The sequence below is a fragment of the Palaemon carinicauda genome, chromosome 6 (genome assembly GCF_036898095.1).
Source record: "Palaemon carinicauda isolate YSFRI2023 chromosome 6, ASM3689809v2, whole genome shotgun sequence".
Taxonomy (NCBI): Eukaryota; Metazoa; Arthropoda; class Malacostraca; order Decapoda; family Palaemonidae; genus Palaemon; species Palaemon carinicauda.
The window spans coordinates 166056528-166083655 of NC_090730.1; the positions used below are offsets into that span (position 1 = coordinate 166056528).

General features: G+C 45.8%; 1 protein-coding gene across 1 annotated transcript in view; it reads right to left on the reverse strand.

Moving 5' to 3' along the window:
• Positions 1 to 27128, reverse strand: part of LOC137642793 (glutamate receptor ionotropic, kainate glr-3-like) — a 102150-nt gene that overhangs the window by 63563 nt on the left and 11459 nt on the right. The window contains exon 3 of the mRNA XM_068375649.1: positions 2603 to 2693. Coding sequence (XP_068231750.1) covers positions 2603 to 2693 — 91 coding nt within the window. The remainder of the gene's footprint in view (positions 1 to 2602; positions 2694 to 27128) is intronic.

A 27128-nucleotide genomic window follows, 5' to 3' on the forward strand; every position in this document is an offset into this window, starting at 1 on the left:
TCTTCTTGGTCTCGCGGAAGAAGTGACTAACAAAGAGAGGAGGCTGGGGAAGAGGTTAGCAGAGGAGGAAGAAAGTGAACTTCTTTTACTTCTCCTCGACAAACATTCTTCCTCATTGTCAACGAGGAGTCATACTCTGGACTGATAATGACTCTGCTCCCCTGAAAGCAGAGGCTGTAAGGGCTTCCTCTGCTACAACTCAAACCTACACTGGGGTTTTTGTTACACAGGGAGGAATCACCAACACTGACAACACACTATACTGCTTTAACACTGGAGTAACTAAACCTGGACACACTGGCAGCAACAGATAGCTGTCCGCATGAAATGATCTTCACAATCGGACACACTGGAATTCTTCGTCTACCTAAGGCAACATGCTGCAATGTCTGTCCTCATCATGAATACGTCCGTTCCATCACTAGGACAGAAAGTGGGATGTAATCGGGGGTAGATGAAGGCCTAGGCAAGACCAGGTATGAGGGAAGAGATCTCCTGGTAGGAGATCAAGTGGCACTCAACGAGGCACATCGTGTCCCTGGTGCCACGGGTTGGGGCAGAGGGTCAACCATGTTTTCCACATTTTCTGCCCACTAGAGAATGCATGTCCTCTTGTACAGCATTAAATGGTACCATTCCCTGTAACAAGAGAAAGTCCATGAAAGAGGGAGATATTGCTTTCGAACCCCCAGACCAGAAGGGAGATGGAGGATGCAACAGCTCTTACATCATCCCCAAATCAGACTGTGTGCTATGCACATGTCTGTCCTGATCAGCTATTGGAGTAGCTGAAGCTACCAGGCCGAGCCCAACCAACGGGGTAGGCGAGACCAACCGGGACACGAGCTGGAACACGAAGGTCCCAGCCTCAACACGGGTCCTGTCCCCCTTCCCAAAAGGAGAGGTGATGTTGCAGAGAACCCTGTCCCTGAAACTACGGCTGGCCTTCCGGGACTTTTTCAACCCCTCCCTCCTCTTCCTCTGGTGAAAAAAAGTCTGAACCGGAGTCAGAAGACAAAGAAAAGGAGGAGGAAAAGGAATAGCTTATACACTTTCTAGCTCTTGCTTCTGGCTCTGCCTGCAGAACAGTCAAGATCGGAGAGACTGTCTATGACGACACTCCCCCAGGTGGAGAAACCACACAGGTTGCTCCGACTAAAGCTGCATCACTGGGGCACACTGTCAAAGGGGAAGGCACACTCACACGGTAGCAACCCGTCAACATGAGGGGATAAAGGCACAACCACTAACAGAGGTAGGAAGCACAGACCCCGGATCCCCTGGCACAAGGGTTGGGGCAAAAGACACAGGGGAAGGAGAGGAAAGCACTGGCACTGGGTCAGGGATAGGGGTCACACCAGTAACAGGGGTCACTTGCTTAGATTTACCACTTACCCTGACATTTCTCTATTACTGTCTCCGCCCCCTACACTTTGACCTCTGAGCCAGAGGCAACCAAACCAAGGGGCACCACCACTTCCTTCACACCTAGTGCCACAGAGGGATCACAAACCTGCATAAGCTGTACTGGGGGAGGGGTAACCTTGGTTACAACCTCCCTCAAAATACTCATAAGAGGTCTATCTGAAAGACCTAAGGAGGCTCAAGCCTTCCTTAGGTGAAACTCGCCTTCCTTAGGTGAAACTCATCGTCCTTCGTCAACAACCTGCACAGTCACCCTTGAAGTCTCATCAACCTCCACAGGGGAGCAGCGAACACTCGGAGTTCCCAGTACACCAACAAAGCCTGAAAAAGATGCCAATGTCAATCCACGGTCTGCTGACCCCTGCATCGTACTCCCTGGGGATTGATCCAGGGGCATAAGCACAGATGCGTCCACAACAGACCTACCCTTTGATGACATAGCAATGGCGGAACCCTGCACTGGTGTTATTTTGGACGATGCCCAGCCAGATGCCAACGAACACCTAGCATGCTTTTTTCTCTTCATTGCATACACTTGGCACTGCACTGGAGTACACAATCGACACTCAGCACAAGGTGATACCCGCGCACAGACGTGCCCGCGACACGAAGCACACGGGAAGTGTGGCTTTACCTGTGACTTCGACCTGAGTCATATGTAGAGCCCGACCTTCCCCTAGCAAACACATATTTCCTGTTTCTATTCTGTAGTCAACAACCACAAAACCATAAGAAAAAGAATCTACAGCTTGAAGAGCATTACCACCCAGAAGTAAATACTGTAGAAACTGATAATGATGGGGGAGGGGCTTTGGCCCATTCTCTCACCAGTCAGATAACTGCCTGTTCACTTCAACGGTCGATTCCAGCTCGTGCCGAAGTAATCTCCCTAATTAAAGGCCAATGGTTTGTATGTCATGTAAGCATTACGAATATAGATAGTGTACTATTTTCATATGGTATACATGATTAATTACATCTTTATTATTCAAAATGAAAAAACACTCTCATAGAGCATGCATACTAGGAAACTGATTTCCAAAGCAAACATTCATATAATAGAGTAACCATTTGCAAAATAAAACCCAATACTTTTAACTTAAGAGGGTCATGGATCACCTTGCAACCTGATATAATTACTAAAAAATGGTGAAATGACATTTTCCCCTTTACCCACCTTTCTATGAACTTGTCCGACCATCCCTGACCAAGTACCATTATTGAATTTTGCACCCCATGAAAGGTCGCTGGGCTGAGTCAGAACATATCTGGAAAATGAAAAAGGAATAACATTAAATGAGGTGCCAAATATTCAGGAAGGCAAAATTTCTTGATGTCTTTTGAAACATCAATATGTCTCTCTTTCTCTCTCTATCAATATTGCACAGAACTGCATTTGAAAAATTAATAATGTCTCTCTCACAGTAGACTATAGTTGATGCTAAGAAATATAATTAAGAACACTAGATTATAGTTGCAGACAATAAATGTTCTTTGATTAACAAAAAACTTGTGGTAATACCAATACTACTACGACAAATATTTTGTTAATTAAAGTATCACAAAATTCCTCTTTCCAATGTTATATGAATTAACCCTCTTTATACGGTAATTTAAATAGCCATACTAAAATTCATTAGTCTATATTCCTAGTTTCCATATGTAGTACTGAACTTTTTTCATATTTCTAAAAAATATTTCTTGCAAATGCATTCGAACATTTCTACCAGTCTGTGTATATTTTTTACCTGTCAACACAGTATATGAAAAACATCAAAACATCTATTCACAACTCATTTTTTATTCTAAAAATCAGTAACTACATCCACCATCCTTTCTCTCCTTTTCTTTTTGAAAACAAAAATTTCCCTTTGTATGCACAATTTTTGTGGAAAAGTACAAACGACACTAGTAGTAAAAAAATGATATTTTCATAATAAAATAAATTTTTGAATATACTTGCCCGCTGGTTATATAAGAATGGCTAGCGTCCCTGACGCCCCGGTAGGAAATTCAAAACTCCCGCGTGGCTATCGCAGATATGCCAGGTGTACTCTAGTGCCCTCTCGGTACAACAGGTAGAACTATACCCACCTCTTCAGATTTTCCATGCCCCATGGTCTCTAGAGGGGAGGAGGGTGGGTTTTTAACTTATATAACCAGCAGGTAAGTATATTCAAAAATTTATTTTATTATGAAAATATCATTTTTAAATATAAAACTTACCCGCTGGTTATATAAGAATGGCTGATTGACACCCTTGGTGGTGGGTCAGACACAGCTACATAATTGGAAATTCACTTAAGCGTTACACAAACTACTTAAGAGGTTCTCACCTGATAAGGAAGCCGACAGTAATGCTCTGCCTCATTTTGTCTGCTATCCTTAGAAGATCCAGCGGTCCACCCAGGGGGCTGATGATCTCTAGGAGCTGTCAAACAGTTCAATAACCTATAACAAACATGACAGGACCTCAACCAATACCCTTGTTCCGGGCACTCTCTAGGAACAAAATGACCACCTGACCAGGTCAGAGATTACGGAGGATTGTCGACCAATCTTCACGTACAATCATAAAAACCTATAAAATAGTTACAAGAGAAGAACAGGGGTACTAGGAATATAGGGAAAAGTAGTGGTGAATGTCTCACCCACTACTTCACTCGTTATTACGAGTGAACTCAAAACGTAGACGTCCCCATAAAGAGACTGAATACGATCTAAGAAAAGCAAGGCGAATACAGGAATACCCCTTCACAAGGCTGTATACGCGATGCTTTGCAGAGAACAGATTAGTTTAAAAGTTACAGAAGCTCTTATAGCTCTAACTTCATGAGTCTTTACCCTTTCGACATGTTACGCTCTGCTACCCAACAGTCTGAAAGAACTCTTGTCATTAAAGTCTATACAAGACGATATAGAGCGTTTTAGACATAGATAGCCCAGGCTTCTTGACCGCGCACCAAAGAGTCATGAATAGGCTCTTAACCTCTTTGGTCCTGACCCGATAAAACTCCATCGTTTTAACCGGGTAAAATATTCTTCATAGCCCTTCACAAACCAAATCTGAGAGGATAAAGATCCCGAAAGATTTAGCCCATGGATGAGAAGGACGTTTGTTCATGATCAAGAATCCAGGATGCAAGGAGCCTATGGCTTAACCATTGTGAAGTCTATGTTCTTGCTAAAAGATTGAACTTCACTGGCTCTCAACTATAGTAGACTCATTTAGAAAGTCTCTAAAGTTAGGCTTTAAAATGAAACCAAGTGTAAAGGCTCGGATCTGTCGCTACCGCGAAATTCCAGAAACGAATCCTAAATTTCGGCTGGAGCATCTTGCTGACCCCTCTAAATTATCTTAATGACCTGAGAAGATCTATAAGGTCTTTATTTGATAGATGCAATCTTCTGCGTCTGCAGACAACTGTCCGCATACTCCCTTGATGGTCGAGGAGGAAAAAATGTGTTTTCCCTCCAAGGTCTGAGGAGAAACAGGCCACTTGTCTCAGAGTTACCAAATGAAGAGCCCTTTAGCTCTACACTACTCCATAAAACACCCTAATTGGGTTGTAAAACCTTGAGGCAACGGTCCTTGTACCAGAGATAGCCTCAGCTGTCTCTTTCGAACAGCCTCTTGATCATAGGGGTTTTCGAAAATATTGGAGGCAGCTATACCTAAAGCTTGATGGTTTAAAAAATAAAGCGTTCGTGATCCTGACACAGGAAAAAACGGAGTGATGACATGCTTCCAGCAAACACCCAGCATGAGCCCAGCCTGGGACCAGTATGGTTCCAGCCTGCAGTATATGCTCATCAAGTTGTGAGAGAGAGAGAGAGACAAGATTTAGACTTCCTCCCAACATGCATCCATATCAGTCGCAAGAAACCAATACTGAAGCTAGGCCTGCTGAAAAGGAGCATCAACCACATGAACCTCATGCTGTGAAGTTAAGACCTGATCATGTGTACCAACAAATGTTAAACACACGAAGTCAAAGTTTGACGCAAGAAAGCGTTAGCTGTGAGGTGAGAGCGACGTGAAGACAGGACGACAGTCTGTCCATACTGCTGTGAGCCAACGACTAGACTGTATACGTCTAATATGCGACTAAAATGTCGCCTGTGCTTGCATTCCCGTAGGGTGCTAGCGTGCTGTATGCGTTCACCTTGTCGAGTGGATACAGCGCTCTGTGTACGACTCGCCTGCTGTAAATCTACAGCGTGCTTCCCGGGGACAACAGTATCGTGTCCGGTCAGTGGCACACCGGAGCAACTGTTAGTCTAACATAATGCGGAAAAACCCGACTGACCTTATCCAGTATATGTCCAGGCTGGAACATGCGTCTAGGATGCTTAGAATCTCAGGTTGCCATGTTTGTCGAGAGATGCTTGCGTGTAGTATGCGTCTGCATGAGTGGAGACGCGTATCCCGCCGACCGCGAGGATGGGACAACTAGTTGAAAGGATCAACTTTGACTGTCAGCGTCTGAGCATGCATGTGCGTCTGAGCCGCTACAAGCGTCTGCTCTACCGCCTCCCGACACAAGAGCCTATCTTTGCGAGGAGACGCTGCTGAGCATCGGAGAACTATGCTATAGAATACTAAAGGAAAACCATACCTTTGATCTAGTGGTAGTCCTCACTCTTTTAGGAGAAAACATTTTTCCCCCCAGAAATCGTAAACGCTAAAAAAAGAGATGAAACTGACCTCCTTTAGCGCAGATCAACCCTACACTCGCGGGGCAGCTTGTGCGCCACTTCAAGCGTGAGCGAAGGTTAGAAGAGATCATCAACCGCAGCCCCGAGAGCGACCTGGGAGAGTCCCTATATCATTCCCAGTGAGCCTAGTGCGTGACCTGAACGTATCCCATGCTATGAGATATCATTAACAGTAGTCACCCGACCCCAGAAGAAAGTACTAAACAATTCCTCAAACTGGGGGTGGAGAGGAAGTGTAAACAGAAGCAACCTGAGCACCTCTTCTCTCGAAGAATTATACGTCTTGCGCGCTTTTGCCGCTAACACATCCCCTTTTTTCAACAGAAAAACTTTCAGTAAACATCAGTAACTGAGGGAAAAAATACTAGAAAACATATGACTCCTGAACGGTCTCGGACGTATTGATTGCTGATGACCCAGTCTAGGTTCTGCGACCTTCTAAGAGGACCAACTCTGTCTTCCCTGACTGTGCTTCAGATTCCAGAGGAAGAGCCAGGATTAAATATAACTCTTCTGACTTCCGCTCCTCTCATGGAAGAAAAAACACACTCGATTGCTTCCCATTTAAGAATCGCAATGCACCTGGTGGGAGAGCAAGTTCTGTTCCCGTGCCTACATGATGATTAACTTCCTAGTCTAGTAGACAGGAAGAACGTCAAACATCATCCGATTGAAGCTGCGCTCTGATCAAATAGACGACGTACGGACCAAGGGTCCGCTCTGTTCTTCTACCAGGGCTGCCAGAAGTTGTTTAGCCTGGCTCCCACTGCTGCTTGAAGGGGAGAGCAGTCAAACCCTGCCTCGACTGGGCTTGACTCCTCTTTACCTTTGCTTCCTTGCCTCTGGTTTGAAAGTACTTCAGCCTATTGGTTTACCTCGAAAAGGTTGGGCAGAATGAGAATATGATGTCCCCTCCTTAGTTCTACGAGAAGAGAAGGGCGTAGGCAAAACCTTACTGACTGTTTTAGTAACCAAAGTTTGAGTAGTCTTCTGAGCCCAATTTGCAGGCGCTCCCTTAACTAAATCCTGCGGAAAAGGAGCCGAAGTTAAGGGCGCAAAAGCAACTCCGATCTCTAACATGGAGTGATACCCTCAGAAAAGAAGGAACACAAAGTAGCTCTTTTCTATATAACCCCTGCAGTTAGTAAAGCAGCCAGCTCTTTTAGAACCATCCCTGACTGCCCTCTTCATACAAGACATAAGTTGGATAAGACTACTTGTGTCCGTGTCCTTTATCTCAGTTACTCTTCTGCTTAAGACTCCCAGTGACCACCCAAGTAAATTAAATAGTTCCACTCTCTGAACTATTCTTCCAAGAGCTGGTCAAACTTCGACATTGACCACTACAGTCTATTCCGTCTCATGGCCAGGAGACGGGAAGAATCTACCAGGTTTGAGAAGTCTCCCTGCGCAGACGCCGGCACTCCCAAGCCCAAGACCTCCCCCGTCTCATACCAAACGTTCGACTTAGAATTTAACTAGTCTGGTGGGAACGCGAAGCATGTCCTGCCCAGAGCTTTCCTTAAAACCATCCATGCTCTTATTAACTTCAATACTCTCTTAGAGCAGGAAATCACCTTTTATGTATAGAAGGAAGTCTCCACTGCCTTACTTAAGGTAAACTCATAAGGGGAAGATCGCGGAGTAACTGGTGTAAAACAGTCTGGAAAAAATTCCGAGAAGACTAGTTTTATATATGTCCACCGAATGTTGAGGTGGTTTCTCTTCTTTTCTCTCTGAGATATCCTCCAATTGATCCTTGAGAGAGAGAGAACCTCATCCGGGTCTACTTCTAACAAATCAGAGATTGAAGCTAAGCAGGCGCATCAGTGGTAACATGGACGCGCTTGCGCTGTTCCATATCCACATCAAATTGACAGCCACTTGCCTTGGTTTGCTGTCACAATTGATTTTATAACAGAATAAATCCAGCTGGCGCTGGCGCTTCGCCTCGTCCTGGTGCGCCGAGCACACGTGATATTAGCGCTACCGCCGCTGGTCGGGCTGGCGCTCTGCCCACTCATGACTCGACTGGCGTTGGTCGTCGCGCTGGCGCTTGTCGCCTGCCTGGCGCTAGCGCTTGGCGCTTGTCTGGCGCTGGCGCTTACACTCAGCGCCTTCATTAATTAACTTCTGAGCCTCGTCTCGCTTCCGCTCAGGCTCCGCTTGCGCCTCGCGCCTGCCATTTGGCGAACATCATCAAGCTTAAACTAACGACCGGCTGTCTGCCTATTTTAATAGTTGTAGTGATACAGAGCTGTGCCGAGACAAATCTACATCCACCTGCCGCTGAACAGTGAAACTGGGAAACCGCCTGTGCAATATCACGTCGGTCCCAGAGAAAACAGGCCACCTGTGTGACAACGGGTCTACCACTGAAGGCTAACGCCCAGGATCACCGTCAACAGCCGGACGATAAGACTTCATCATCGAGAGCTGTTGTTTGAAACGTAAATACGCAGAAGGAATCTAATATTGTTTCCAGCTCAGCGCCTGAAAAGCGCCTATAATATTTGACAACACTAATACCTCGCTTTATCTATAACGAGGGTGAGCGCTCTGCGCTCAAGAGTACTTCTGTTCGAGTCTAAAAAGACTGTAGCCCCTGGCTACTCTCTCGATTCCTTCCGTCGTTCGACTTAACTTCTCCCCTCCCGGGAGCTTGACAGAGGTCTAAGACTAGGATAACGACAGATCCGAACCGAAGCACTCTCCACTGAATAAAATTCACTGCGTAATTTAAAACCAAAAATGTTCATTCAATTGTTTACTAAAAATGTTATTTTCATTAGTAAAATAAATTTTTGAATATACTTACCCGATGATCATGTAGCTGTCAACTCCGTTGCCCGACAGAAATCTAAGGTCGGGATACGCCAGCGATCGCTATACAGGTGGGGGTGTACACAACAGCGCCATCTGTGAGCAGGTACTCAAGTACTTCTTGTCAACAAGAACTCAATTTTCTCCTCGGTCCACTGGTTCTCTATGGGGAGGAAGGGAGGGTCCTTAAATTCATGATCATCGGGTAAGTATATTCAAAAATTTATTTTACTAATGAAAATAACATTTTTCAATATTAATCTTACCCGATGATCATGTAGCTGATTCACACCCAGGGTGGTGGGTGGAGACCAGCATACATGTTAACATTAGAAGCTAAGTATCCCGTATTTCATTTTAGCAGTTATTCAAAATAACAAACATAAAATAAGTAAGTACCTGGTAAGGAAGTCGACTTGAACCATTACTCTGCCTTTTTTAAGTACGTCTTCCTTACTGAGCCTAGCGGTCCTCTTAGGATGCTGAACGACTCCTAGGTGCTGAAGTATGAAGGACTGCAACCCATACTAAAGGACCTCATCACAACCTCTAATCTAGGCGCTTCTCAAGAAAGAATTTGACCACCCGCCAAATCAACCAGGATGCAGAAGGCTTCTTAGCCTTCCGTACAACCCAAAAAACAACAATAAAAAGCATTTCAAGAGAAAGATTAAAAAAGGTTATGGGATTATGGGAATGTAGTGGCCGAGCCCTCACCTACTACTGCACTCGCTGCTACGAATGGTCCCAGGGTGTAGCAGTTCTCGTAAAGAGACTGGACATCTTTGAGATAGAATGATGCGAACACTGACTTGCTTCTCCAATAGGTTGCATCCATAACACTCTGCAGAGAACGGTTCTGTTTGAAGGCCACTGAAGTAGCGACAGCCCTAACTTCATGTGTCCTTACCTTCAGCAAAGCAAGGTCTTCTTCCTTCAGATGAGAATGTGCTTCTCTAATCAGAAGCCTGATGTAGTAAGAAACTGCGTTCTTAGACATCGGTAAAGCAGGCTTCTTGATAGAACACCATAAAGCTTCTGATTGTCCTCGTAATGGCTTTGTCCGTCTTAAATAGTACTTAAGAGCTCTTACTGGGCAAAGTACTCTCTCTAGTTCGTTCCCCACCAAGTTGGACAGGCTTGGGATCTCGAACGACTTGGGCCAAGGACGAGAAGGAAGCTCGTTTTTAGCCAAAAAACCGAGCTGCAAGGAACATGTAGCCGTTTCAGATGTAAAACCTATGTTCCTGCTGAAGGCGTGGATCTCACCGACTCTTTTAGCTGTTGCTAAGCAAACAAGGAAAAGAGTCTTTAACGTGAGATCCTTAAAAGAGGCTGATTGAAGCGGTTCGAATCTTGATGACATCAGGAACCTTAAAACCACGTCTAGGTTCCAGCCTGGTGTGGACAACCGACGTTCCTTTGAGGTCTCAAAAGACCTAAGAAGGTCCTGTAGATCTTTGTTGGTGGAAAGATCCAAGCCTCTGTGGCGGAAGACCGCTGCCAACATGCTTCTGTAACCCTTGATCGTAGGAGCTGATAGGGAACTTACATTCCTTAGATGTAACAGAAAGTCAGCTATCTGTGTTACATTCGCCTTGCACCAGCTTCGGAAGACTTCCCATTTTGACTGATAGACTCTGAGTGGATGTCCTCCTTGCTCTGGCAATCGCTCTGGCTGCCTCCTTCGAAAAGCCTCTAGCTCTTGAGAGTCTTTCGATAGTCTGAAGGCAGTCAGACGAAGAGCGTGGAGGCTTGGGTGTACCTTCTTTACGTGAGGCTGACGCAGAAGGTCCACTCTTAGAGGAAGAGTCCTGGGAACGTCCACTAGCCATTGCAGTACCTCGGTGAACCATTCTCTCGCGGGCCAGAGGGGAGCAACCAACGTCAACCGTGTCCCTTCGTGAGAGGCGAACTTCTGAAGTACCCTGTTGACAATCTTGAACGGAGGGAACGCATACAGGTCTAGATGGGACCAATCCAGCAGAAAGGCATCCACGTGAACTGCTGCTGGGTCTGGAATCGGAGAACAATACATCGGGAGCCTCTTGGTCATCGAGGTAGCGAATAGATCTATGGTGGGCTGACCCCACAGGGCCCATAGTCTGCTGCAAACATTCTTGTGAAGGGTCCACTCCGTGGGGATGACCTGACCCTTCCGGCTGAGGCGATCTGCCATGACATTCATGTCGCCCTGAATGAACCTCGTTACCAGCGAAATCTTTCGATCTTTTGACCAAATGAGGAGGTCCCTTGCGATCTCGAACAACTTCCTCGAATGAGTCCCTCCTTGCTTGGAGATGTAAGCCAAGGCTGTGGTGTTGTCGGAGTTCACCTCCACCACCTTGCTTAGCTGGAGGGACTTGAAGTTTATCAAGGCCAGATGAACTGCCAAAAGCTCCTTGCAGTTGATGTGAAGTGTCCTCTGCTCCTGATTCCATGTGCCCGAGCATTCCTGTCCGTCCAGTGTCGCACCCCAGCCCGTGTCCGATGCGTCCGAGAAGAGACGGTGGTCGGGGGTCTGAACAGCCAATGGTAGAACTTCCTTGAGAAGAATGCTGTTCTTCCACCACGTCAGTGTAGACCTCATCTCTTCGGAAACAGGCACTGAGACCGCCTCTAGCGTCATGTCCTTTCTCCAGTGAGCAGCTAGATGATACTGAAGGGGGCGGAGGTGGAGTCTCCCTAACTCGATGAACTGGGCCAGCGATGAAAGTGTCCCTGTTAGACTCATCCACTGCCTGACTGAACATCGGTTCCTTCTCAGCATGCTCTGGATGCATTCTAGGGCTTGATTGATCCTTGGGGCCGACGGAAAAGCCCGAAAAGCTCGACTCTGAATCTCCATACCTAGATAGACAATGGTCTGGGATGGGACGAGTTGGGACTTCTCTATATTGACCAGGAGGCCCAATTCCTTGGTCAGATCCATAGTCCATCTGAGATTCTCCAGACAGCGACGACTTGACGGAGCTCTTAAAAGCCAGTCGTCCAAATAGAGGGAGGCTCTGATGTTTGCCAAGTGAAGGAATTTGGCAATATTCCTCATCAGTCTGGTAAACACAAGAGGTGCCGTGCTTAGGCCAAAGCACAGGGCTTGGAACTGGTACACAACCTTTCCAAAGACGAACCTTAGGAAAGGTTGGGAGTCTGGATGGATGGGGACGTGAAAGTACGCGTCTTTCAGGTCTAACGAGACCATCCAGTCCTCCTTCCTGACCGCTGCTAGGACCGACTTCGTCGTCTCCATCGTGAACGTCTGCTTGGTGACAAAAGCATTGAGAGCACTGACGTCCAGCACCGGTCTCCAACCTCCTGTCTTCTTCGCTACCAGGAAGAGACGGTTGTAGAAGCCCGGGGATTGATGGTCCCGGACTATGACTACCGCTCCCTTTTGTAGCAAGAGCGACACCTCTTGTTGCAACGCTAGCCTCTTGTCCTTCTCCTTGTAGATGGGAGAGAGGTTGATGGGAGATGTAGCTAGAGGGGGACTGCGGCAGAACGGAATTCTGTACCCCTCCCTTAGCCACTTCACAGACTGAGCGTCTGCACCTCTGCTCTCCCAAGCTTGCCAGAAGTTCTTGAGCCTGGCACCCACTGCTGTCTGGAGAGGAAGGCAGTCAGATCCTGCCTTTTGCGGACTTGGAACCCTTCTTGGATTTGCCACGGGGACCTCCTCTGCTGGAGGTTCTGCCACGAAAGGGCGGGATGAACCTAGTTGCTGGTGTGTCCACTGCTGCAGGACGGAAAGGTCTAGGCACGGAAGGTAAAGCTTTAGCCTTACGTGCGGAAGATGCCATCAGATCATGGGTATCCTTCTGGATCAGCGAGGCAGCCATCCCCTTGATCAGCTCCTCCGGAAACAGGCACTTGGAGAGAGGAGCAAACAACAACTCGGACTTCTGGCAAGGAGTGATCCCAGACGACAAGAAGGAGCAAAGATGTTCTCTCTTCTTAAGCACTCCCGACACGTACGAAGCCGCAAGTTCACCAGACCCATCCCGAATGGCTTTGTCCATGCTAGACATGATAAGCATGGCAGAGTCCTTATCCGAAGGGGAAGTCTTTCTGCTTAACGCTCCCAAACACCAATCGAGGAAGTTGAAGATCTCAAAAGCACGAAAGACTCCCTTCAACAGATGATCCATGTCAGAAAAGGACCAGCAAATCTTAGATCGTCTCATAGCCAGCCTGCGGGGAGAGTCAACCAGACTTGAGAAGTCGCCCTGGGCAGAGGCAGGAACTCCCAAGCCGGGTTCCTCTCCCGTGGCATACCAGACGCTAGATTTGGAAGCAAGCTTGGTAGGCGGAAAGATAAACGCAGTCTTTCCCAGTTGCTTCTTGGACTGCAACCACTCTCCCATAACCCTCAAAGCTCTCTTGGATGAGCGTGCGAGGACAAGCTTGGTGAAGGCAGGAGCAGCAGACTGCATGCCCAGAGCAAACTCGGAGGGAGGAGAGCGAGGGGTTGCAGACACAAACTGTTCCGGATACAAGTCCCTGAACAAGGCAAGGACTTTACGAAAGTCTAAGGAGGGAGGCGTAGACTTGGGCCCTTCTAAGTCGGAGTGCGGTTCATCCAAATGTGCAGCTTCGTCATCCGATACTCCATCATCCGAAAGCTGAGTAGGAAGTGGCAAAGGCGGAGCAGAAAGCTGAACGGCTGAATCCGGCAGCACGGGTGCATGCGTAGCTGCTGCGGATCCAACATCATGCCGCTGCTGGTCAGTCTGCGAGCTGGCAACAACAAAAGCAGAGTGCTGGTGCGTGGGAGGGACTGCCGTGGGTTGCGGAGCATGCCGTATGGGTTGCGGAGTATGCCGCATGGGTTGCGGAGCATGCCGCATAGTGTCAAAACACGGCAGCTCTACCGCACCTTCCCACTGCTGATGCGGTAGCTCACGCATGTCAACGGATGGTGCAGCATGAACATGCGTCTGGCAGGGTGGACTGCGCATCGGTGGTGGAGCTCTCACAGGTGGAGTGTGGGAGCAGGCAGCCGCAGTATCTGCTGAGCGCACAACCGTGGCAGGTTGTAGGTTAACAGGTGCCGTGTCAACCTTCTCAGCATGATACTCTTGCATGAACGCAGCAAGCTGAGACTGCATAGTCTGCAGCATGGACCACTTAGGGTCTACCGTGGTTGGTGCAGCAACAGACGGAGTAGTAGCCTGTTGTGGAACCACTCTACCTCTCTTGGGAGGTGTGCAGTCTTCGGAAGACTGCGGCGAGTCCGAACTGACCCAGTGGCTACACCTGGGCCGTTGGACTCGCTCGGAAGGGACCTTACGCTTGAGAGGTCGTGAGACCTTGGTCCATCGTTTCCTCCTTGAAACTTCTTCCACAGACGAGGAATGATAGGGCTCATTCGTCTGTTTGTGGATGGGACGATCTCTGACAGATACGTCCGCAACCACTGAGGGTACATCCGTACGCTGATCAAGGCCTGCCGAACCCTTTGGTCCTTCGACATTGCTTCTCCCCTGGGCTTGGGAGCTTGCAAGAGGTCCCGGACTGGGAGGACGACTGGCACGAACAGATGTACCCTCATGCGCAACACTGACACTGACACTTTTCACTTCACTTGCACTAACAACACTTCCCACTGCACTTTTCGCTTTCAGCTCTTTGACATCTGCCAAAAGCTGATTACGGTCATTAGCCAATGACTCCACTCTGTCACCAAGAGCCTGAATGGCACGCATCATATCCGCCATGGATGGCTGAGCACTAGTAGCAGGGTCGGGAGTCACCACTACAGGGGAAGGAAAAGGTTGAGGGGCATGGGGAGAGGAAAAATCAACAGAGCGAGAAGAACTCCTCCTGATCCTATCCTTCTCTAGCCTACGTGCATCTTTAAGGAATTCGTTAAAATCGAATTCCGAAAGCCCAGCGCATTCCTCACATCGATCTTCCAATTGACAGGATTTACCCCTACAATTGGAACAAACGGTGTGAGGATCTATGGAGGCCTTCGGAAGACGCCTAGTACAAGCCCTAACACTACACTGCCTGTACTTAGGGACTTGAGACTGGTCAGACATCTTGAATTGTAGAAATATTCAAGGGGGAATTCCAAAATCTAGCAAAGTTCGTTAACAATTAATCCAAATTAAATCAAAAAGCTTGCTAAGCTAATGATAAAGCTTCCTGAATAGCGAAGGCTAAAATCTAGAGCGAATACATCACCAAAATCGTGAAAAACAACTCCAGAATCAACAGCGTATCCAAGTAGGTCTTGCCGGTGGCACGACAGAGGAAAAATTGAGTTCTTGTTGACAAGAAGTACTTGAGTACCTGCTCACAGATGGCGCTGTTGTGTACACCCCCACCTGTATAGCGATCGCTGGCGTATCCCGACCTTAGATTTCTGTCGGGCAACGGAGTTGACAGCTACATGATCATCGGGTAAGATTAATATTGAAAAAGAAAGCTTCACAATCATTTGAAAATCATAGTATACGTTCTCTCAAACGAAATGAACTCATTTAAAGAGAGACTTACCATTCCCTCAATCGTTCGAATGGCAATGAAAAATACTGAATACAATATAAATGCAGTGAACAATTAAATAAGTAATAAATATTACCTTAATAGCTATAATATTTATAACATAAAATAAACCCTTAAATTAAGGAATTCCAATAAGAGATGAATCATCACTCGTATTTATTGGAACATTTACACTTAAAATAAAAATAATTTCAGTATTCCAATAAGGAGACAACGATACATAGAATCGTGAACATTGATTCGTATAAACATTAAGTGAAATTTAACTTCCTTTAATTTCTGACTAAGGAAAAGTACTGACAGGATCAATTACTTTCAAAATAAAATGTTCCTTTTATATAGTACAACTAAAAAACTTGAGAAGTAGGAAGAATGTACTATTCATAAAAATATCTACGAAATATTGTAGTATTATAACGTTACTGATAACTGCGTAACATGAACGCTAGTTAATCTTTGCAAACAGATTGAAGATTACCTCAAGAAAAACTATTAAAATGATATTTTGATTATAAAATAAATTTTTGAATATACTTACCCGGTGAATATATAATAGCTGACGTCTCCGACGGCTCGACAGATTCCCAAAAACTCGCGAGCGATTGCCGTGAAGGTTGCGGGTGTGACCACCAGCACCGACTATCGGCCAGATACCGCATATACTTGTCAACATCTCCAGTTCTTCTCAGTCCCCTAGGTCTCTATCGGGGAGGAAGGGAGGGCCTTTAATTTATATATTCACCGGGTAAGTATATTCAAAAATTTATTTTATAATCAAAATATCATTTTTAAATATTAAACTTAGCCGGTGAATATATAATAGCTGATTCACACCCATGGTGGTGGGTAGAGACCAGTATTAATACAATAAAGGCGTATATGCTCAAGAGTTTTTGACAACTACAGTATTCAAAAAACAGACTTAAGTCTAGGTACCTGGTAAGGAAGCAGACTCTGAATATTACTCTGCCTCATTAGTCTGCTTTCCTCCCGAAGCCCAGCCATCCTCTCAGGATGCTGAAAGACTCCCAGGAGCTGTTATATCCAGGGCGAACACCCCTATAACAGGACCTCATCAATACCCTTAATCTGGGCGCTCTCAAGAAACAACATTTTGACCACCCGCCAAATCAAAAAGATTGCGAAAGACTTCTTAGTCTCCCGTACAACCCAAAATAAGAATAAAAACTTCAAGAGTAGATTAAAAGGATATTGGGATTAAGGGAATGTAGTGGTAGAGCCTTCACCCACTACTGCACTCGCTGCTACGAATGGTCCCAGTGTGTAGCAGTCCTCATAAAGAGTCTGGACATCTTTCAAGTAATATGAAGCGAATACCGACTTGTCTCTCCAAAAGGTCGCGTCCATAATACTTTTAATGGATCTATTTTGCTTAAACGCTACTGAAGTTGCTATCACTCTGACTTCATGAGCCTTGACTTTAAGTAAATTACGATCCTTCTCACTTAAATGAGTGTGTGCCTCCCGAATCAAAAGTCTAATAAAATAAGACCACGCATTCTTAGACATGGGCAAAGAGGGCTTTTTAACGGAGCACCATAAAGCCTCTGAACAACCTCGCAGCGGTTTAGCTCTGGATAAATGAAATTTAAGAGCTCTAACGGGGCACAGCACTCTTTCAACTTCATTCCCCACAATCTCGGAAAGACTGGGGATATCAAATGATTTAGGCCAAGGACGAGACGGAAGTCCATTCTTGGCCAAACAACCAAGTTGAAGAGCGCATACTGCTTTATTAGTGGAGAAGCCGATGTTCTTGCTAAAAGCATGTATCTCACTAACCCTTTAAGCCGAAGCCAAGCACACCAAAAAAAAAAAAAAAAGTGTCTTGAGGGTAAGATCCTTCAGGGTGGCTGAATTTAATGGTTCAAACCTGTTTGACATAAGGAACCGTAGGGCCACGTCCAAGTTCCAAGCAGGAGTCGAAATATGACGTTCCTTGGAAGTCTCGAAAGACTTAAGCAGGTCTTGGAGATCTTTGTTATTAGAAAGATCCAAACCCCTATGCCTGAAAACAGAAGCTAACATGCTTCTGTAGCCTTTAATGGTGGATGCAGAGAGGGAGCGACCGTTTCTCAGATAAAGCAGAAAATCTGCAATCTGCGCTACAGAGGCACTTGGAAGAGGAAATAGAGGAGGACTTGCACCAGTCTCTAAATACCTCCCATTTCGACTGATAGATCCTGAAGGTAGAGGATCTTCTAGCCCTCGCGATCGCTCTAGCTGCCTCCTTCAAAAACCCTCGAGCTCAAGAGAGTCTTTCGATAGTCTGAAGGCAGTTAGACGAAGCGTGGGGAGGCTTTGATGAAATCTCTTTACGTGAGGCTGTCGCAAGAGATCCATCCGCAACGGCAGACTTCTTGGAACGTCTACCAGCCATAGAAGTACCTCTGTGAACCACTCTCTCGCGGGCCAGCGTGGAGCAACCAACATCAACCTGGTCCCTTCGTGAGAGGTGAACTTCTGCAGCACCTTGTTTAGGATCTTGAAAGGTGGAAAGGCATAAACGTCCAGGTGAGACCAGTCCAGCAGGAAAGCGTCTATGTGGGCTGCCTCTGGATCCGGAACTGGAAAGCAGTAAGTCGAGAGCCTCTTTGTCAGTGAAGTCGCAAAAAGATCTATGGTGGGTTGACCCCATGTCATCCATAGCTTCTCGCACACAGTCTAGTGCAACGTCCACTCCACGGAGATGACTTGTCCTCTTCTGCTGAGGCAGTCCGCCAAGACATTCATTTTTCCTTGCACAAATCTCGCCAAAGGAGGGATGTTACTTGCCTTAAATGGAGTTCCTTCTGATCCGTGGACCAAAGACCCGAGCATTCCAGACTGTCCAGTGGAGCTCCCTAACCCAAATCCGATGCATCTGAATACAACACATGGTTTGGGTTCTTGATCGCAAGAGAAAGACCTTCTCGAAGTCTGATGTTGCTGTCCCACCAAGTCAGACATGTCTAGACTGAGTTGGAGATTGGGAAAGAGATACTCTAAGCCCTTCTCCTTGTTCCAATGGTTTAGGTGAAATTGGAGAGGGCAAAGGTTGAGTCTCCCCAGAGAGATAAACTACTCCAGCGATGAAAGAGTTCCCACGAGGCTAGTTCAAACTCTTACAGAGCAACTGTTTTTCTCTTGCAAGTGAAGGACTTTTAACAGAGCTTGTTCCATTCTTGTGGGAGACGAAAAGGCCCGAAAAATCAGACACTGTATCTCCATTCCCAAATAAAGAATAGTCTGGGATGGGGTACTGTAAGTTACGACTTCTCTACGTTCACTATGAGACCTAGCTCCTTGGTTAGGTCTAATGTCCATTAGAGGCTCTCCAGACAGCGATATAATGACGACGCCCTGATTAGCCAGTCGTCAAAATAAAGGGAGGCTCTGAATCCTCAAAAAATGTAGAAAGCTTGCTACATTTTGCAAGGGCCTTGTAAAAACAAGAGGAGCAGGAATGAGGCCGAAGTACAGTGCTCGAAATTGGTACATTACTTTCCCGTCCACAAACCTCAGATGTTGTTGAAAGTTTGGATGAATCGGGATGTGGAAGTATGCATCCTGAAGGTCGAGAGAGACCATCCAGTCGCCTTCCCTTACTGCTGCCAAGACAGATTTGGTAGTCTTCATCGTGAAGTTTGTCTTGGCAATGAACACATTGAGCGCACTTACATCTTAAGTACTCCTGCAGTGAACGTGGCTGCCAGATAATTGGAGCCATCCCTGATAGCCTTGTTCCTGCAGTGAACGTGGCTGTCAGATCATTGGAGCCATCCCTGATAGCCTTGTTCATGCATGACATAATTGTACAGCAATACATTGACAGCTGGAGAGACCTTCTTACTTAAGGCTCCCAGGGACCAATCCAACAAATAAAAACTTCAAACGCTCGAAAAAGCTCCTAACAGGAGATGGTCTAGCTCTGAAGCCGACCATAAAATCTTGGAGCGTCTCATGGCCAGGCGACGGGGAGAGTCTACGAGGCTTGAGAAGTCTCCCTGGGCAGAGACAGAACTCCCAAGCCGAGAACTTCTCCCTTGTCATACCAGACGCTCGCTCTAGAAGCCAGTTTAAAAGGAGGGAAAGCAAAGGCTGTCTTCCCCAAACTCCTCCTGGTGATCAACCAGTCGCCTAGCAAACGTAAAGCTCTCTTAGAAGAGCGAGAGAGCACTAGCTTAGTAAACGAAGGCTTCGAAGTAGCTAGGCCTAGCGTAAACTCTGACGGAGGCGAACGAGGAGCAGCAGTTACAAAATGGTCCGGAAAAAGATCCTTAAAAATCAACATGATTTTTTAAAGTCCATAGAGGGCTGAGAAGCTTTAGGCTCCCCTCTGTCTGACAAAGTCCCCAAAGGAATATCAGTTGGAGGGGGATCAGCAACTTCCTCATCTGAAGGAACCTCGTCCGACAATTGCCGAGTCTCATGAAAAGGAGAGACCTGCCGCGGCGGCAACGCTTGACAGGCAATGTCAACAAGCAAAAGAGCAGCAGTAGCAGTAGAGGAAGCGACGTCACGCCGCTGCTCAAAGGACTGAAATCCTTGTGACTGACCAACAACAACAACTGAAGTTGATTGACGCTCGACGTCACGTCGGAACTGCCTTGACTGCATAGACAAAGCAGGCAAAACAACCTCCGACTGCGGTGATTGACGCTCAACGTCACGTCGAGGCAACGGAGCCGGTCGGCGAACGTCAGGTCGGGGCTGCGGCGGCAGCGGCTGAACGTCAACACGAGACTGCGGCAGCGGCTGAACGTCAACACGAGACTGCGGCAGCGGCTGAAAGTCAACACGAGACTGCAGCGAGGGAGGATCCATGTCACGTGACTGACGTGAAAAACTACTGACATCACGTTTCAAAGTACAAGAAACGTCAGCACTAACGTCAAACGGACGAGTAAATACTCGTTTGGGCGGCTGACGACCAGAGTCTCGTTCAGCGCAACGGCGACTCGAAAGCGAAGGATCATCGTGAACCTGCTCAACGTCATACTCCTCCATAAGGGAGGCAAGCTTAGTCTGCATGTCCCGCAGGACAACCCATTTAGGATCAACGGGAGTCGGAACGGGCCGAGACGACGGTAACGTCTGTGTTGGCAAAACATTGCCTTTACCGCGACCCTCGGACCCCGAGTTACGCTTGCGTTTAATAGGCGAACAGTCTTCCGACGACTGCAAAGGGTCAGAGCTGTCCCAATGGCTACAGCCAGGACGCTGGACCTGTCCTGAGGGGACTGACTTTTGCTTCAAGGGTCTAGAAACCTTGCGCCAAGGTTTCTTTTGCGAAAAGTCTTCGGATGACGAGGAGAACACAGTCTCACCCGTCTTCTGGTAAGGGCGATCTTGACGAGAAACGTCCGATACCAAAGAGGGAACGTCTGTACGTTGGTTAAAGCCTCTCGTCCCCTTAAGTCCTACGACATTACTTCTCCCTGGTGCAGGGGAGCCTGAAAGAGGTCTCGGACTAGGGGAGCAACAAGCACGAACAGACGAACCCTCGGTCGCAACACAGAACATGTTTTTTGCACTTACTTCACTGATATCGTATTTTTCAATAATTTCACATTAGGCATGAATAAAACTGATTTCTACCTGAAGCACGCAATTCTCCCTTACATCAAAAGGTTAGAATTGCGAAATGAGTCGTATAATGTAAGCACATTAGTACAAAATGAAACACACATGCAAAAAATAATAAACATATACATATATATCGAATAAAACGGAAATATATAAAGTTAAAAAGATCAGTGACTGGGAAGAAGACTAAACACTAGTTCACCAAGGACTACGTTTTCAATCTCTCACCGTACAGTGCCTTGGGACGAGAATAAAAACTAAAACGTTTTATCCTCTCTCCCCGTACAGAGACTTGGGACGAGAGTAAAAAACTGAATCGAGAACAACGTTACTCGCTCCCAAACTCCTTGTACAGAGACTTGGAGCGAGAATAAAGATCGGATCGTTCTCTCTTTCTCTCTCTCTCTCTCTCTCTTGTCACACACAAGAGAATGGCCCACTCACCCTTCGTCAATAAACAGGTTATTTGACCAAAGGAAAAAAAAAAAAAACTGAAAGGACTAAGAAATTGAAAATTAACAAGTTCCTTTAAATTAGTATCTAAAACCCTTCAGTTTGAAAGAAGAATGAACAAAACGTCAAAATCGATTTACTCTTTCTGCAAAGTGAAACCGTGATTCTCTCTTTCTCTATCGTAACGATAGAGCGCAACTGCGTAGCATAAATAAACCAAACGTTAGTTCATCTTTGAAAAAACAGCACGAAGACTATTCAAAGAATATATTTCTTAAAATATTTTCTAAAAAATATTCATTTCATAACTCTAACAGAGCAATTGATTTAAACTTAACAAAAATAAAAGTTGAATGGGCTCAACGTTGTTTAACTTCGTTTTCCAAGTTAGGACCGCCTACAAGGAATAGGTAAAGGCCGCATATAAACAAAACATAAAATTTATCTTGATGTTAAATGGAAAGCTAATCGAAGAGGCCTAATAAAGGCAGGTGAGATAAAAAATATATAGAGGAAAATCTATAAATATCAACAATAATTTATAAAGTGATAAAATAATTACTAAAAGCCTTAAACACACTTCCGTACACTGAGGGAAGGGTCGGCCATCTTTACTCAATGGAAAAAACCAGAGATAAAAAAAAAAGCAAGGGCAAAACACTTTTCCTCTCCTTTCAAATGCATTTCTTTTGAAGATAGAATCGAATAATCCAACACGGCGAAAGCAATAAAACCAAAACCAAGTACTTCACCAATTCGGTAGAAAACTCGAGGTCATAAAGCGAGTGGAACCAACTTGTCGACAAGACCGACAGAGAAGAACTGAAGATGTTGACAAGTATATGGGGTACCTGGCCGATAGTCGGCGCTGGTGGTCACACCCGCAACCTTCACGGCGATCGCTCGCGAGTTTTTGGGAATCTGTCGAGCCATCGGAGACGTCAGCTATTATATATTCACCGGTTAAGTTTAATATTTAAAAAGGATAAAATTATCTTAGATTAATAATCCTTTAATTAAATTTATAACTTAAAATTTCAAAAGAAAGTATTCACTTATAATTATTTGTAAAAGCAAGTCGACTTATAGCCTACGACATAAGGCTGTGACGTCATCAATGGACGAAATGTTTACCTTTCGTCCTATGCTTTAGTGAGGTTTAAAAAAGGTCGATAAACCTTTTAATCTTACCTTTTAAGCTATAAATACGTGAACACAGTTCAAATAAAAGAAAAAGGCGAAAGCCTAAACTCAAAAAACGTTAATACATCACCAAATAACGTCCAAACAGAGTAAAATGCGAGAGCGAATTTCCAACAGAACCGACGGCCAAGCCGGCAGGGAAAATCTGAAGAGGTGGGTATAGTTCTACCTGTTGTACCGAGAGGGCACTAGAGTACACCTGGCATATCTGCGATAGCCACGCGGGAGTTTTGAATTTCCTACCGGGGCGTCAGGGACGCTAGCCATTCTTATATAACCAGCGGGTAAGTTTTATATTTAAAAAAAGCAGTTACATAATGCCCATACGTCAAATGCATTACAGTATTCATGACAGGATAATGTCAGTTTTACCACCATTATCATATCATTAAAAACAAGCAAACAGTCATCTCTAGATAGGTTGTTTATCAAAACTGAAAGTTAGTGCACAGTAAAACAAAAAAAATTATAGTTTGCAAAAATAGTAAAAAGAATAAATTTGGAAGTAATTTGTATTTTTCCTACCTATATAAACCAGAGTCCTTTACAGTTAAGATAACAATGCAGCTAGAGTAAACGGCTGTTAAAATTTTATAACAAGATGTTAACAACTGACCGGTAGTTACCAGTCGGTAGAAGGGAAGCACCGTGAAGTGAATCACATACCAAACCATATTCTCGGGGAAAAGACATTTCCGGTAAGTAACCTCTTGTGGCAAGAACATACTAGGTGTCCAACTCACTCAGGTTGGGCACCACTTTTGGTATGTACAGCTTCTCTTGGTACATACCTCTTCTCTATGTACATTGATCAGAACTTTTTATGAGAGCAGCATTCACTGCAAGAACGACTACAGTTTCAAAACTGCATCTACCAATGTCTGTTGACGAAGGGATAACTCTCTGTATGCCCTCTCTCTATGCTTGTTTTCCCTCTCGCAATAGCGAGAGAAGGATCTACCAAGAAGGAAAGGAAACGGCAAAGCCCTTGTTCCTAGTAGCAGTGCACACTCTCGTCCTTTTGAGAAGAGAGGACAGGTAGCCAGTATTCCAGCACCTATACGCATACCGATACACATTTCTATGCAAAGTACATATATCTCCCATCACAAAAAGTTCTAGTGAACGTAGACCTCATAGGTGAGGTGAGGGGAGAGGGGTGAGGGGAGAGGGGTGAGGGGAGAGGGGAGAGGGGAGAGGGGAGAGGGGAGAGGGGGAGAAGGGAATGATAAGAGGAGGGGGAAGTGGTAATAAGAGGGGGACTAGGGAGAGGGAGAGGGAGAGAGAGAGAGAGAGACTTAGGAATAGGAAAGGTAAGGGGTTTTACAAGTAGAAAGGATTGTCACAGGGAGTTAAGGAGTATGACAGGGGGAAATAGGAGTCACAGGGAGGGAAGGTTCAAGTTTAAAGGCCGCTCATGAATGGCAGAAACAAGGGACAGTGACATTGCCCTATCAAGCAGGACAATACCCTAGAAACTGACCATATATACATATGATCAGCATCCAAGCCCAACTCTCCACCCAAGATAGGACCAAGGAGGGCCAGGCAATGGCTACTGATGACTCAGCAGGTAGACCTATAGGCTCCCCAAACACCCCATCCTTAGCTCACAGGGACGGTGAGGTTGCAGCAACCTGAGGAACTAGAGTTTGAGTGGGACTCAAACCGCAGTCTGGTGATCACCAGGCAAGGACGTTACCAACAGGGCACCATGACCGTAAAGGAGAAGGGGGTGTCAGAGGTGGGTAAATAGTGCCATAGGAGGGAAAGGGGTGCCACAGGAGTGAAGGGAGGTCAAACGGGTGCCTAGGACCTAAGTTAGGTTAGGTGGCTATGGTTAGTTTGGGACAGAGGCTAGCTTGCCTTAAATCTGGTTTCGCCCCATGGAAAAATGTTATTTTTATAATAAAATAAATTTTTGAATATACTTACCCGGTGATTATATAAGCTGCAACTCTGTTGCTCGACAGAAAACTCTACGTAAAAAATACGCTAGCGATCGCTATGCAGGTAGGGGGTGTACTTCAACAGCGCCATCTGTCGTGCAGGTACTCAGTACTCAATGTAAACACAGAACTCAATTTTCTCCTCGGTCCACTGGGTCTCTATTGGGGAGGAAGGGAGGGTCCTTTAATATATAATCACCGGGTAAGTATATTCAAAAATTTATTTTATTATAAAAATAACATTTTTCAATATTAAACTTAGCCGGTGATTATATAAGCTGAATCACACCCAGGGGGGTGGGTAGAGACCAGCAATATTTGTTTACATTATTATGAGCTAAGGATTTTTTATTTCATTTTAGCAGTTATTCAAAATAACAAACATAAAATAAATAAGTACCTGGTAAGGAAGTCGACTTAAACAATTACTCTGCCTTTTTAAGTACGTCTTCCTTACGGAGCCTCGCGATCCTCTTAGGATGCTGAGCGACCCCTAGAAGCTGAAGTATCAAGGGTTGCAACCCATACAACAGGACCTCATCAAAACCTCTAATCTAGGCGCTTCTCAAGAAATGACTTTGACCACCCGCCAAATCAAGTAGGATGTGAAAGGCTTCTTAGCCTTCCGGACAACCCAAAAACAATAATAAAACATTTCAAGAGAAAGATTAAAAAGGTTATGGAATTAGGGAATTGTAGTGGTTGAGCCCTCACCCACTACTGCACTCGTTGCTACGAATGGTCCCAGAGTGTAGCAGTTCTCGTAAAGAGACTGGACATTCTTAAGATAAAAAAGACGCGAACACTGACTTGCTTTTCCAATAGGTTGCGTCGATTATACTTTGCAGAGATCTATTTTGTTTAAAGGCCACGGAAGTTGCGACAGCTCTAACTTCGTGTGTCCTTACCTTCAGCAAAGCTTGGTCTTCCTCATTCAGATGGGATTGAGCTTCTCGTATTAACAGTCTGATAAAATAGGATAAAGCATTCTTTGACATAGGCAAAGATGGTTTCTTAACTGAACACCATAAAGCTTCAGACGGGCCTCGTAAAGGTTTAGTTCGTTTTAAATAGAACTTAAGAGCTCTTACAGGGCATAAGACTCTTTCTAGTTCATTTCCAACCATACGATAAGTTTGGAATATCGAACGATATTGGCCAAGGCCGAGAAGGCAGCTCGTTTTTGGCTAGAAAACCAAGTTGTAGAACATGTAGCCGTTTCGGATGAGAATCCGATGTTCTTGCTGAAGGCATGAATCTCACTGACTCTTTTAGCTGTGGCTAAGCATACCAGGAAAAGAGTCTTTAAGGTGAGATCTTTCAGGGAGGCTGATTGTAGAGGTTCGAACCTGTCTGACATAAGGAATCTTAGTACCACGTCTAAATTCCAACCAGGTGTAACCAAACGACGCTCCTTCGTGGTCTCAAAAGACTTAAGGAGGTCCTGTAGATCTTTATTGTTGGAAAGATCTAAGCCTCTGTGACGGAAGACTGATGCCAACATGCTTCTGTAACCCTTGATAGTGGGAGCTGAAAGAGATCGTTCTTTCCTCAGATATAAGAGGAAGTCAGCTATTTGAGTTACAGAGGTACTGGTCGAGGAAACGGATACTGACTTGCACCAGTTTCGGAAGATTTCCCACTTCGATTGGTAGACTCTAAGGGTGGATGTTCTCCTTGCTCTAGCAATCGCTCTGGCTGCCTCCTTCGAAAAGCCTCTAGCTCTCGAGAGTCTTTCGATAGTCTGAAGGCAGTCAGACGAAGAGCGTGGAGGCCTTGGTGTACCTTCTTTACGTGTGGCTGACGTAGAAGGTCCACCCTTAGGGGAAGTGTTCTGGGAACGTCTACTAGCCATCGAAGTACCTCGGTGAACCATTCTCTCGCGGGCCAGAGGGAAGCAACTAGCGTCAACCTTGTCCCTTCGTGAGAGGCGAACTTCTGCAGTACCTTGTTGACAATCTTGAACGGAGGGAATGCATATAGATCTAGATGTGACCAATCTAGGAGAAAGGCATCTATATGAACTGCTACTGGGTCCGGGATTGGTGAGCAAAATATTGGGAGCCTCTTGGTCATCGAGGTTGCAAAGAGATCTATGGTTGGCTGGCCTCAGGTGGCCCAAAGTCTCTTGCATACATCCTTGTGGATGGAGGGTCCATTCTGTTGGAATTATTTGTCCCTTCCGACTGAGACAATCTGCCATGACATTCAAGTTGCCTTGGATGAACCTCGTTACTAGTGATATGTCTAGACCTTTTGACCAGGTGAGGAGGTCCCTTGCGATCTCGTACAACGTCAGAGAGTAGGTCCCTCCTTGCTTGGAGATGTACGCCAAAGCCGTGGTGTTGTCCGAGTTCACCTCCACCACTTTGCCTTGAAGGAGAGACCTGAAGCTTTTCCAGGCCAGACGTACTGCCAGTAGCTCCTTGCAGTTGAAATGCATTGTCCTTTGAC